This window comes from Microcaecilia unicolor, chromosome 4 (assembly GCF_901765095.1).
Source record: "Microcaecilia unicolor chromosome 4, aMicUni1.1, whole genome shotgun sequence".
Lineage (NCBI taxonomy): Eukaryota > Metazoa > Chordata > Amphibia > Gymnophiona > Siphonopidae > Microcaecilia > Microcaecilia unicolor.
This window is the reverse complement of record NC_044034.1, coordinates 101,460,379-101,474,697: the sequence shown is the minus strand read 5'-3', so window position 1 is coordinate 101,474,697 and position 14,319 is coordinate 101,460,379. Positions and strand designations below refer to the sequence as shown.

At 41.7% G+C, this 14,319-nt stretch overlaps 1 protein-coding gene across 1 annotated transcript in view; it reads right to left on the bottom strand.

Annotated features, from left to right (window-relative positions):
- Window positions 1–7,336, bottom strand: part of VWA8 (von Willebrand factor A domain containing 8) — a 483,817-nt gene extending 476,481 nt beyond the window's left edge. The window contains exon 1 of the mRNA XM_030200545.1: window positions 7,109–7,336. Within this exon, the coding sequence (XP_030056405.1) occupies window positions 7,109–7,262 (154 nt within the window). The 5' untranslated portion in view covers window positions 7,263–7,336. The remainder of the gene's footprint in view (window positions 1–7,108) is intronic.
- Between the last annotated feature and the right edge of the window lie 6,983 nt (window positions 7,337–14,319).

Below are 14,319 nucleotides of genomic sequence, written 5' to 3'. Positions count from 1 at the left end.
TTCACCATTTTTCTCATTTTGTCGTAATCACCTTTTCTATAGTTAAACGCTAGCGTACTTGATTTCCTAGTTTCACTTCCTTCAATGCCAATATCAAAACCGATCATATTATGATCACTGTTATCAAGCGGCCCTCGTATCGTTACCCCCTGCACTAGATCATGAGCACCACTAAGGACTAAGTCTAGTATTTTTCCTTCTCTTGTCGGCTCCTGAACTAGCTGTTCCATGAAGCTGTCCTTGATTTCATCAAGAAATCTTATGTCCCTTGCGTGTACAGATGTTACATTAACCCAGTCTATATGCGGGTAATTGAAATCCCCCATTATTATTGTGTTGCCCAGTTTGTTTGCGTCCCTGATTTCCTTAATTTGATGTTACTGCATTTTCCATCTCTTAAACATCTTAAATATAAATCTATATTTAATTCTTCTCTATATTATCAAGCCGCTACACTACAGAAGCTGTTACCTTTGAAAATTCGTATTGTTTCTAACTACTATTTCGGAAATATTTAAAAACTTGGTTGAGAAATTTTTTTGATCCAATTTAAATATTTTTTTTCGAGGATATAATATGTATTTACCTGGATGGTTGCAGATTACATAAAGAAAAAAAACTGGACCACATCAAACTGGTCAGGTGTTTGCTAATTATAAGCAATGTATAGTATAGTAATAGGGGGTAGTGCCACTGAGGCCAAGTTCCACTGTAGAAAACAGAGAAATAAGTGTCCCATGCTTGTCCTTATTGCATAAGTCTCATTTTCACAAAGAGACTTGACCAGCAGCAATACAGAAGCAGAGTAAATGTTTGCATCATCTTGGGGATTAAAAACCAGAATGCAACAGAAGACCTTAATGATTTTGTTTAACTGTCTGTCCTATTATGTAAAACACGTTTTTCCTAGCACTGCCACTTTAAGCTACACCACCATGATACACATCTGAAGTATGACAAGATCCATATGGACAGTAAACTCATTCACTAAACAGCTACAATGCAAAAAAAAAAACCATTGATGTGGAATATCTTGTCCATAAATAACAAGAAACGTACTTCTAGGAGAACAAGTACATAAACTTCCCCCCATACAGCCAGACCAAGGATCAGATCAAATCATGTCTCTCCAACACACAGGACCGCTTCCTCACCCTCTATCTTGGTATCAGCAATTCTGTCTCAAAGCCTTGTAGTTCCCAGGTATTTTCATTTTATTACATTTATGAATAATTGCCAGGGATGGTGGGATTTTAACTAGCTTTCCTGGAGAACAGAAGCCACAACCCTGCCTCAGAGACGCAGAGGCACTCATTTTCCAAAGAGAAGTCATTCTTCTATCAGTCATTGCCAAAAAAACGATCACATAACACCACCCATATCACATCCATGAAATGCCCCCTCTGGGAACGTCTTCTTTTCGACAACTATCAGATTTGGCCTTTTTTGTTGTTGTTTATTTGATTATACAATTTAGACATTTTTCTGCTAGAAATAAGTATATCTGCCTGTTATGCCATTTGTTTAAACATTTTTTTATTTTTTGCGTTACGAGCCCCATAACCACTTAGAAAAGATCAACATCTTAAATCCTTCCCACTAGAGAAATTGAGAGACTTCACAATCAATCCATCCTAGTTCTTGTAAATTTAATCCAATGCAGAGATGATATTTCTGGATGAGTTTCTCAGTTCTCATGGCATTCTTATGCGTAAGTAGCAAAGAATCATTCCCTGCCCATTGCAGTGGGGATTGCCCCCTTCATTATTGTCATCCTGAAGGGCAAGCGTTTCAAATTTATCTAAACTGTAACTTCATCCTTGAAAGGATCCAAACCTGTGAAATAGCTGCATAAGGTATTCCACGGAATCACATGGATCTGGGAGGTACAACAGTCTATGGTCCATGAATGCTGTGATCTTAAATAACTCATTCCTTCACAGATCTGGATTACCTTCAACAGCAGATGGTAGGGGAGACCCTTGCCTCATACCCTTTTGCAATATGAATTCCTACAAATGACTACCACTCAATTAGAGGACCCACATCACTATGGTAACATTTGAACATATATCGAATTTAACTAGGATCTCAAAAAGTAACCCCAATCGACTCTGGAAAACATCTTCTCTGGGTCAGAGCTATTTAACAAGGGAACATTTTTCTCCTCACAATATTTCATAAGGAAAAGAATCCTCCTTGCAGTCAACACCAGTTATTGCTGTCAGTCAAAACCCATCCGGTTAGCCATAATCAAGTCCAGCAAAATTAATGAAAGTCTATCCACCACGATCTTAGCCAACTTCATGTTGAAATTTAGCAAAGATATTAGCTTAGAAAACCATGGCCAACTACTGATCTTTTCCCTCCTTGGGCATTAAAGTTATAGTGGTAATGTTTACCAAGTATCAAAACTTTCCTTTCTTTCAAACGTAGCACACAAGGAGATACTTAGTTAGTTATGAGGTTTATGCAGTTTTGAAAAACAGTCCAGGCACAGGGGCCCAGATCTATGAATCCAGTGTTGCAGAAGTCCTGCCCTCGGGTATCCCAATGCCAGTGTTAGTTTATGGTATTGTGCCAGCATGGTTCCACACCAAGGATTCTCAGGTGTGGAGATCCATACAGAACTAGGAATACCAAGTCCAATATCCATACACCTGGAAGCCCCAAGTCATTCTTGATTACTCATAAATTTTCTTTCCTGTTTGGCAGTTTCCACTAAACTAAGTTCCTAATTGTGTTTTGGACCTGTAGGATCTGATACGTCACATAGAAATGTGAATTCTATTTTTAGAGCATAACATATGTGTTCTCAAATATCTCTGGTTTCTCTTCAGATCAAATAAATCTTTCACTTTTTACTAGCGTTGTCAAACTGGATCAGATCTAGAACATCATCCTATTTCTGACAGTAGCAAGCAAGAGATACAATATAGCAGCGGTGGGAAGGCAGTCCTCGAGAGCCACAACTCAAGCCAGGGTTTCAAGATTTGCACAATGAATATGCATGAGATCTATTTGCATACAATGGAAACAGTACATGTAAATCAATCTCATGCATATTCATTGTGCAAATCTTGAAAACCCAACTGGGTTGTGGCAGTGGTGTGCTGGAGCCAGCTCACACCAGCTTGCCAGAGCCATTTGTTATTTTTTTTAAGGAATTTTGGGAGCCGGTTGTTAAACTTTAACAATCGACTCCCAAAATTTGGGCTGGCGTGACTCAGGTCCCCTCCTGACAATATCAGCGTCTAGCTGCCCTGTGTCTTTGGCATCTCACTTGCTCTCCTTCTCTCTGACCCTCAACAGCAAAACAAAAGAACAGCATGAAACTGTGCGCGGGGCCATAGCACTGCACGCACTGCTGCTGGCTCCCTTCCTCCTCCCTCTCCAAAACAGGAAGTTACATCCTGAGGGAGGAGGAAGGAAGCCGGCAGTGGCACGCGCAGGGCTACGGCCCCATGCACGGTTTCATGCTATTTTTTGTTTTTTACCACCGCGAGCATGAGAGTCACTGCCCGTGGTTCCTTCAGGCTGCCACAATATTGGCCTGGGAGGAGGAAGGAAGTCAGCAGCAGCAGATGCAGGGCTGCAACCCAAGAAGGTTAGAGAGAGGAGACATGTGAAGTCAAAAAAGTTGAATCCATGGAGGTTTGTCTCTCTTTCCCCTCCCCAGCACAGCCATCATCTCCACACATTCAAAAAAAAGGAAACAGACCTTTGAACTGCTGCATCCACGTTGTCATTCATTAATGTTGGTAGCATTTTTATTTAATCTTACTTATGTGTTCAAACATGCCAGCTAGTGCAGCATACTGTTGTACACAGAGGTAGTATAATAATGGAATAATTTTTTATAGGCAGAGTAATAATTTGTTATAAATCATAATTAGTGTGTCATTTGAAGGGGCTGGTTATAGGGACACTAACATGTTGTATTCATGCAGAGATTTTTTTCTCCTGGTAAAGGGCCACTAAAACAGACATGTTATGAGAATCAGGTGCAACATCCAGAGTATCTATCTATTTACTTAGTTATGACATTTATATTCCACATTAAACATGAATTAGGTTGAAACCTGGGAGCATTTAAAAATCTTTTTTTCCTGTGCCTAGATCAAAAGAGAAAGATGGTCAGCTTCCCTGTCAGCAAAGGTATGCCTAGCGTGCCCGTTTGGGGGGGGGGGGGGGGAGAGAGAGTGAGGAATGCATTGCCTCCCCCCCTCCAGATCGCACAGCTGGCTATGCCCGGAGAGCCTCAAGGACTCTGGTTGCCCACCCCTGCAAAAGAGGATGAATATAAGAAATAGGCCATATGTTAATAAAGGTAGATTCCACTACCTGGCTGAATGGAAATTGTACATATTTCCCTTGCCAATTTAGATTTCCCCTATTATTCATAGATGTCACATTGAACGTTCCTATCTTTAAAGTATAATATTAGACTAAAGGTAACCGGAATAAACAGTTTTTAAGGAACAAAATTATCCAACAACCATATCACCCATGTGAAAAATAACTGCCCCCTTATTTATTCAATCAACCAACTGGCCAAACTGAACTGATAATTAGGTTCCACTGATTTAACAAAGCCAGGCCTGATTGCAACCAGCCTTGTTGAATCTAAACCTCGCTATATGTTGAACCTTACTTACCATAAGTGCAGTCACCACAACATTTCTATAAGAATACTATGCCACAATCAAAGGAATTTTGATTTTAAAAAGTTGTTGAAATAGAACCATATTGGAACGGATTACAAAGCCACTTCTTAAGCTCTGGGACTCCACCAAACCACAGTGAGAGCCATTATCTCCAAATGGAGAAGACTTGGAACTATGGCGAATCTTACCGGGAGTGGCTGGCCGACCAAACTTACTCCCAAGGCACAGCAACAACTCATCAGGGAAATCACAAAACATCCTTAAAAAAAAAAAAAAAAACATCCAAAGAACTGCAGGCTTCTCTAGCTTCAGCTAAGGTCAGCGTTCATGATTCCACAATAAGAAAGACTGGGCAAAAAAGGGATCCATGGATAGCAGTGGTTTCTACCTTGCTACTCTCCCAAATGTAACATCAATGTTCGTCTCATATTTCTAAAAGCACACTTGGATGATCCCCAAGCCTTTTGGAATCATGTCTATGGACAGGTGAGTCAAAAGTGGAACTCTTTGGACAACACAGGTCCCATTATATCTGACATAAAACAAATATAGCATTCCACAGTAAGAATATCACATGTGGAGTGAGATGATGTGGGGATGCTTTGCTACCTCAGGACCAAGAAAATTTGTCATTATTGAAGGAACAATGAATTCTGAACTATACCAGAAATTATTAAGGAGAATGTCTTGTCATCAGTCCATTAGCTGAAGCGTAATTAAGTTATGCAGCAAGTCTAATGCCTGAAGGGAAACAAAATTAAAGTTTTGGACTGGCCTAGTCAAAGTCCCAACTTGAAACCAATAGAGATGCTGTAGTAGAACCTGAAACAAGAAGTTAATACATGAAAACCCAAGAACATGTCCGAGTTAAAGCAGTTATGCAAAGAAGAGTGAGCAAATATTCCTCAACAGCAGCGTGAAAGACGGATATTAAATGGTAGGAAGTGTTTAGTTACAATTATTGTTGCTAAAGGTGATGCAACCAATTAAGTTTAGGATGCAGTTACTTTTCCATATTTGTGATACGGGTGTTGCTTAATTTAATGAACAAAATTATTCAATAATTTAAAAAGCATTTACTCAGTTTCCATTTGTCAAATACAGTATTACATCTTGTTTAAAGATCAGAAAACATTCAGTGTGATATACATATAGCAACACAGGAAATCATGAGGGGGAAATGTTTTTCACATCACTATAGCTATAAAATGCTTTGAAAAAAAAAAAAATAATACACAATGGGGCTCATTTTCAAAGCACTTAGACTTACAAAGTTCCATAGGTTAATATGGAACTTTGTAAGTCTAAGTGCTTTGAAAATATGCCTCAATATCTTATTTATTATGGCCCATTAACTAGATTTCTCCTATCTTGACAGACCAATGTTACCTCTCTGTAAGACTCATTCCATTCTCCCCCACCTCTCCAAAATTCTCTTGGTTGGGTTCTATCCTGTCCCGTCCAAAAGCCTGGCAGTTTCTTCTGACTCATTTAGTCTTTTCAGTTCAAATGAAACCTGACATCATAAACCCTCATTTGTAACTAAAAAGGAATTTTCCTGTCTCTTAAATTACCTATCAACATAACTTTAGTTCAATCATTGCCAGGGCAGTTAATGGACAAAATTAGACTGAGGTCAACGGTTGTTGTTGGTACCCCATTCATTTTTGGGCTCATGTGTTCACAGACTGAGAAGCGTGTCCTTTTTGCCCACCTTTTGTGACAGCCCTAATCATTATAGAAATAATCCTTAGCTGGGGGGCTATGTAGTAGGGCTGTTTGTAAACCCTTGCAATAATGAGCGCAAATGCAACCACTAGGTGTCCCCCTTACACAATGACTGAAGCTCCCCTCTCCTCAGGTGCTGGGATGGAAACATTGCTTTCCCAGTAACCCCCAAACTAACAAAGGTCACTCCACATAGCAATGCCAGTGAGCATGTTAATCTTCCTAACTTGCCCCCTCTCTGAATTGACCATAATGTAACTTCAGCATGGGCTGCTGTGCAATGGTACCAGCTCTATGATTACAGTGGATATTTAATTAAGCAACCCCATCACTCAGTTCGGAGAAGGGTAATATGAGTTGAGTTTAGCATCCTCTAATAACTTTGAGAAGTTGTCTTTTTTACTAGTAGGGTTGGGAAAGAATGATAGACCCTGAATTTTAAGCATAGAATCAGTAAAAACCTTACAGTTTAACAGAAATATGCCGTTATAACCACGTCTGTCTGTCTACCTATCTAGTAACAGATAGGGCAACATTCTTTTTCTTTTCTTGTAAGAAGGGACAGTTTGCGCCACCCCAATTATTACCCGAAATGGGAAACAGTGATAGCAGGTAGTACATAGAAAGCTGCTGCCCCACACCCACGTGCTAAGGAGACCAGTGTCCTGTCCCTGTACTTGCATTCGCTCAGGCAGGCTGGAGGAGGTGGTTACCTGAGGCCGTGCATTGCAGCCTGACCTCCCTTACAGGCTCCCGACCCTGGTACAACCCGCCCGGCCTCAGAACCAGCTGCCGAAGAAGACTCCTGAGCCGCCTGTGCGCCGCGCCAGGTATCCCCGCACCCGCCAGCACCACCAACGACTGCATGACGGAAAGCTAACCGGTAAGATTAGCAGCGAACAACATGCGGGACAAGCAGAACGCTGTTTGCCGGCGGAAGAACCACCGCCACGCATGGTCCGAGCGGAACCTCTTCCCCTGCTACACCGCTCCCAGCGCAGCCCTAGTTCCGCTGAGTGCTTCACTTAAGGAAGCACGAGCACGGGGTATTTAATAATAAAGCAAACTAAGTCTTCGTAAGGTCGCCACCAAAAAAAATGGTCATTGGTCTCTCCTTTTTACCCCCAGTTTTACATTGTGTTGTTATTAGTAGTCTTTCTTTCAGAGTGCTGCTGTACTGTGTAAGCCGGTATCAAGCAGGTTAACAAGACAGGAGTCGGCACGAAGTCAAAAAGCTGAAGTCGTCTCTCCCGGCAACCGCCATATTGGTCAGAACAAAACAAAACTTCACAACAGACTAAATCATCGGTTAGAGTAGTAATTTGTTCTAAATCGTAATCGGTGACAGAGCTGCCAAGTTACCCATTCCAGGAGGGAGAGTTTATGGATGGTCCTGGTTTTAAAGTTACAGCCGTCAATAGAATTAGACTAACTAACACGGCTACCACATCTCTCTACTCAAATTTGCAGCCCAAAGCAGTCCATGATTCTATCCATTGAAATCAGTGCTGCAGGTCCCATAATGCACCCTTAAAGTTGAGAGACATCCAGGACGGGCCACAAAATCTCCCTCCTGGAATGGATAACTTGGCAGATTTGTAAAGTGCCACCATAACAAATCATGTTCTGAAAATCAGGTGCTCAGCATTCAGAGTTTTTATTTTAAACTGCAAAGGTTTTTATAAACCTTAATTAGGTTGAAACCTAGGAGCATTTAAAATCGTTTTTTTTTTTTTTCCTGTGCCTAGATCAAAAGAGAAAATGGTATGTGTGCTGCTTTTGTTTTATGGAATGCAGTGGTTATGTTATAAAAATGCACTTATATTTTGTTATTATTACTGTTTAAAAGAGAGGAATTGAATAGTGAGGGAAATGCTACCTTTATGCAGAAGTCCAGAGTCAGTGTAAATGTTCCAGTTCTGTTGTATATATTTATTTCTACTTATAGTTTGTTTGTATGTAAATGCAAGCAGCACATTATTAGCTGCCAAGTTCATACTAAGTTAATTATTTTCAGTGGAAAATAAATCTTGTTAGTTGCCTGTGTCATTATTACTACCAAGTATCACATATTTGGGGCATTTGCTTAAAACTTTGATGGTTTTAATTTGTTTATCCAGACCTTACATGCACGTGGTATTGCTTTTTAAATGCAAAGGCGAAACCTAAGGGTAGTTGAACAATTAGGTATAAATTGTGTTGTTTCTGACTTTACTTGTTGTGGACTGTTTTGGGTCCTACTGATCTGTACATCTGCTATCTGGAATGTTGGAAGATGGAAAAGAGGAAATAAAAAAAATACATTTTAGATGTACTCTGTTGAAGTTGTTTACTTTTGCAATGTGTGTATGAATGACTGTTCTGGTGTGTGCGTTTGATAATGTTTGAATCAGAGGCATCGCTAGATGGGGCGACCGCTCCTCCAAATGGATTTTGAATGAAATGGCACCTGTGTGGCTCTGCCCTTCAGCCTCACACCGACGCCTATTTTACAAAAGGTCTGCTCCCTCCTTACATCAAAACCTGGCTATACTTCCCTGGGACATTGTGAAACAGGGAACCAGTTTGAGGATTGGGGCTTTCAGATTACCTCATTCCAAATCAGAAGGTCAGAGAAAGGACTTGCACCTGGAGTGGGGACTGAAGCCACAGTCACTGAAAGAAAGAGAAGGGTAGGGGCGGAGGAAACTGGATATAGAGGAAGTGCAACAGCCCACAGAGACAGAAGCCTCAGTACCACACACTGAGGAAGGCAGCCAGCCCATGGAGGTGGAAGGACCAGAGGTGTAGCTAGGTGGGTCACCAAGGGAGCAGTTGCTCCCCCAAACAGACTTCCGCCGGCACCTATTTTTCACACAATCTGTCGCATTTAAAATACGCACCAGTGCTGTCAGCAGTCCGCTCTCCACTCCCCCCACGCCCTCAACCTGGCTACACTACTGGTTTGAATAACTGTCTATACTTATGGCTATGATTTTTGAACATGCAGCATCATTAAAGAACAGACTTTTAAATGCCCAGTTGGGTATATATGCTAATCTCAACATTGTTACATGTTTTATGTTTCATACATATCCATCGAATTACTCCCATGATGTCATTATCATCCAGAAAGAACAGATAAGAGTTTTCAGTTTTGGCACAGTATAGGTCATCACAAGAACAAAACATCAGAAAACCAATGGACTGCATTATAGCCCATTTAGCTATGTTTCAACAAATAAGAGATCTGCATGAAACCAAATATTTGTTTTTATTAGTTTGACTTATAAAACCACTTGTTCCTAAAACATGCTCAAAACAGAAAAATCTATTTGTGTATCTAAAATGTAAACCTCTATAAAAGAGATGAAGTGAAGATCAAATCAGTTCTTGTATACTGCTGCTATCTCCTTTCCAGGGTTCAGTGCGGTTTACAGCGGGAGGTGGTGGAGATGAAAACAGTAATGGAATTCAAACATGCGTGGGATAAACACAAAGGAATCCAGTTTAGAAGGAATGGTTCCATGGAATCTTAGCAGAGATTGGGTGGCGATGCTGGTAATTGGGGAAACAAAACGGGAGCTGGGTAGACTTCTAAGGTCTATGCCCTGACCGTGACTGGATAGGGATGGGCTTGGGTGTAAATTTTAAGGGGCTTCGACGTTAGGTTCAGAACTTAGTACAAGAACAGAACTGGGCAGACTTCTAAGGTCTGTGCCCTGAGAAAGGCAAGGACAAATCAAACTCAGGTATACGTATAAAGTAACACATACCATGTAAAATGAGTTTATCTTGTTGGGCAGACTGGATGGACTGTACAGGTCTTTATCTGCCGTCATTTACTATCTATATATATAAAAGGCACTTTGAAGCCTCAAGCCGGAAACTTGAGGCGCCCGAGATATCCGGTTTGGCCTGCAGGCTCCAGTCACTGTAGCTCCGCCCTCGCGTCAAAACGCGATGACATTGAGGGCGGGGCGGCCCTCGCGTCAAAACGCCATGACGTTGAGGGCGGGGCGGCCCTCGCAACCACATCAGGGACGAAGGGACGAAGAGGAGAGGTGTGCAACTCGGAACGGAGGCACGGAGGGGGTGTCTGCAACTCGGGAGGGAGGGAGGACGGGGGGGGGGGATTACCCTGCTAGCGCCCGTTTCATTTTTGCCACAAACGGGCATTTCTTACTAGTGTTACTATGTTACATTCTAGGTGAGACAAAAGCCAATAATGTTAGTGTGAAGTATGAGAACAATTAAAGACCATTGGTGTAATGCATGAGATCAAAAACATTATAGGAAAGGATAATGGATGATACCAGGAGGTAGAAGTCAATGGATTGCTATGAAGCAGTTTTCGGGAAGAGAAAGGTGTTTAGCCTCTTCCTGACTAAGGTAGGTGTTTTCTGTTCTGATGGCAATAGTTAGAGAGTTTCGTATTTTAACTCCATGTGCCCCAATGAAAGCAGAGTTTAATTTTACTTTCATTTAATTTCAATATATTCCATCTTAATAACACCAGGCTTCCCAAGGCAGATTATAACAATTAAGATGAACCCATAAAAAAACAGGATATCCTCACTGAGGTTTGGCCATGTATTACTGTATTATGTAGAAAAATAAGTACAAAATACAGATAATTTATTCCTGCTGTTTCTACCAGCTACAATAGTTTTTAATGCTGTTTTATTGATTTTTCAATTTATTTTATGATATATAACAACAAATGGGAAGCTTTCAAATGAATTTTAAAAAAGCTATCAAATAAAAGAAAACACACACATAGTCATAATCGTTTGCTATTGTTTTTATATAAATAAGTAAATAAAATAAATATAGAAATAACATCTGCAGTGCAGAAATCTAAAGGAGCTCTATGTGATAGGAGGGGAGGGGCTTATATGATATACAAACCAGGATAGAGACCATAGGGTCATTGTGTCAGTATGAGAAGTCCAAATCCAAGAAGATGCTAGGCTGCATAAAGAGGCATATCTAGCAGGAAAAAAATGAGGTCATTATGCCCTTGTATAGGTTATTTGTGAGGCTAGAGGTTCTCCAGAGGGAAACAAAAATGGTATAAAGTCTGCACCAGAAGGCATACAAAATGAGACTTCACAACATAAATATATATACTATAAAGGAGAGGAGTGACAAGAGAGGTATGATTGAGGTATTTAAATACTTCAAAAATATTAATGCATCAACAAATCTTTCCTGAAGGATAGGAAACTGTAGAACTAAGAGATACAATATGAAACTATGAGGAGGTAGACAGGTATATCAGGAAATATTTCTTCATAGAAAAAGGGATAGATGCTTGAAAGGCCATCAAAGAGGTGGTGGTAGAGAAAAAAAAGTGGTGGTGGAATTCCAAAAGTCATGGGATAAACTCAGAGGATCCACAAATGGCAAGAGGAGGGAAATTGAGCATCAGCTCAGAACAGCACTGAAATTATCTTTCACACTTCTGAAAAGACATAGAAGTATAGAAAATAGCAAAGAAAAAGACCATTCAACCTATCCAGTCTACCCATACCAACTACTAAGCTGTACAATCCCGGCTTCCTCTCTCACTGAAATCCTCTGTGCTTATCGCATGCTTTCTTGAATTCAGATAGAGTTCTAGTCTATCACCCCCACTGGGAGGCTGTTCCATGCACCCACCACACTTTCATTAAAGAAGTATTTCCTTAGATTACTTCTGAGTCTATCCCCTTTATCCTATGCCCTCTCCATTCAGGGAAAGGGGATGGTACTTGATACACCACCTTTCTGTGGTTACAATCAAAGCAGATGATTGTCTACCAAGTCAAATGCACTGGACAGGTTAAATTGGAGCAAAACTGCTCTCTGACCTTTACATATTATATACAGGCATTTATTTTGTATTTGAGGCAATGAAGGGTTAAATGACTTGCCCAGAGTCACAAGAAGCTGTAGTGGGAATTGAACCCTGTTCACCAGGATCACTGCACTAACCACTAGGCTACTTCTCCTTTTCACTGAAAGAGACTCCTGTACATCTATACCAAGAAGGTATTTAAATGTCTTTATCATAACATCCCTCTCCCATCTTTCTTCCAAAGTATAATATGATCATCCCCAGGTCCCACTCGTCTTTCATGCACAGGGGTACTTCATCCCTATACTATACCATTCCCTTGGGTTTTTGCAGCCCAAATGCAAGACCCTGCAGTCCTTCCACAGTATTGTTTATAATGATGTTTAACAAATGGGACCAAGAACGGATCCCTGCGGCACACAACTGGTAACAACCCTGTCCTCAGAGTGAACTCCATTTACCAATATCTTTCGTCACCTCTCACTCAACCAGTTTCTAACCCAGTTAGTCGTTCCAGCACCCATAGTAACAGCTTTCAGTTTACAATATTTAGAACAGTGTTAAAGACTTTCTGAAATCTAAGTGTACCACATATCGCACTCTTCCTCAAATATACTTCCACCAGTTCCATGGAATGCAGATGAAATTATACAACACAACCACAGGAAGGCTACCCCCAACCGGACTAGTGCGGTATTGTGTCGTAAGTATCGTGTTACTGTAATTAATTACCTTTTTTGCAGTAATTAACAAAGCATTAACGTCAGATCTATCTATGCCATTTGAATTGTTCTATTTTGTTGCTTATTAGGCGTTTCATTGGTATATTGCTGACATTGTGTTATATCTATGTTGTTTGAATATTCTTCCATGCTGTATATTTTGGTATTGTTTATATTGTACTGACATCGTATTTCCAAGTTTACCTCATTTATTGTATTTATGTTTATATTTAGTCATTTTACTATTGTTTATGTTGTTAACAAAATTGTAGGTTTTATATTAAACTGGACCTGCTGTACACCGCCTTGGGTGAATCTGTCCATAAAGGCGGTTAATAAATCCCAATCCTATATAATAAAAAGCACCTCCAACGTTCTGAAGCTGACTGCTGACTGCGTGGCAAAAACCTTGAGGCATTCGTGCGCTTCCTGGTACATCATCAACGACATCCTATCCGGGTACGTCTCCAACATGAGGCCCCGCCCCTGCTGCCCTCACCGCAACACCATGCCCCCAGGTTGACCGAACACTGTTTGAGGCCCCGCCTCTGCCGCCCTCGCTGAAACACCACGCCCCTCCGCTCGATACAGCAGGGGGAGAAGAAACAAAAATCGGGGTTCAGAGGTGGGTGTGTAGCAGGCAGTGGGAGGAGTAACGAACATCGCGGATCACGAGGCAGGGAGGGCTGGAGGAGGAGGAGGTACAACATGTCAGTGCTAGCAGGCAGGGGGAGGAGGAGCGAAGATCGCGAAACGGAGGTGGGTGTGTAGCAGGCAGAGGGAGAATTAACGAAGATCACGGATCAACAGCCAGGGAGGGCCAGAGGAGGTAAAACATGTCACTGCTAGCAGGCAGGGGGAGGAGTAGTGAAGAACGCGGTTCAAGTGGCAGAGAGGGCTGGAGGAGGAGGAGGTAGGGAGAGAGGGAGGGGGGGCCCTGGCAGGCAGCCAGGCAGGCAAGCAAGCAAGCAACCAGGCAGCCAAGGAGGGAGGGGGAGGGCCCCCCCCCACACACACACACTCACTCACTCACAAACACACTCACTCTCTCAGTCACAAACACACACTTGCATCTGGCAGGTAGGGAGGGGAGGGGCCAACCTGGGGGAGGGGGGCCACTGTTGCACACACTCTCATTCTCACAAACACTAACATTCCCACACACACACTCTCTCACAGAGACACTCGCACACAGTCTCACTCTCTCACACTCACAAACACAGGGAGGGAGGGTGGGCCATCCTGCCACACACTCTCATTACCACACAAACACTCTCTCACAAACACACTCGCACACACTCACTCTCTCTGTCACAAACACACACTCCCAGATGGCAGGGAGACAGGGAGGGGGGCCACTGGCAGGGAGGGAGGTGAGATA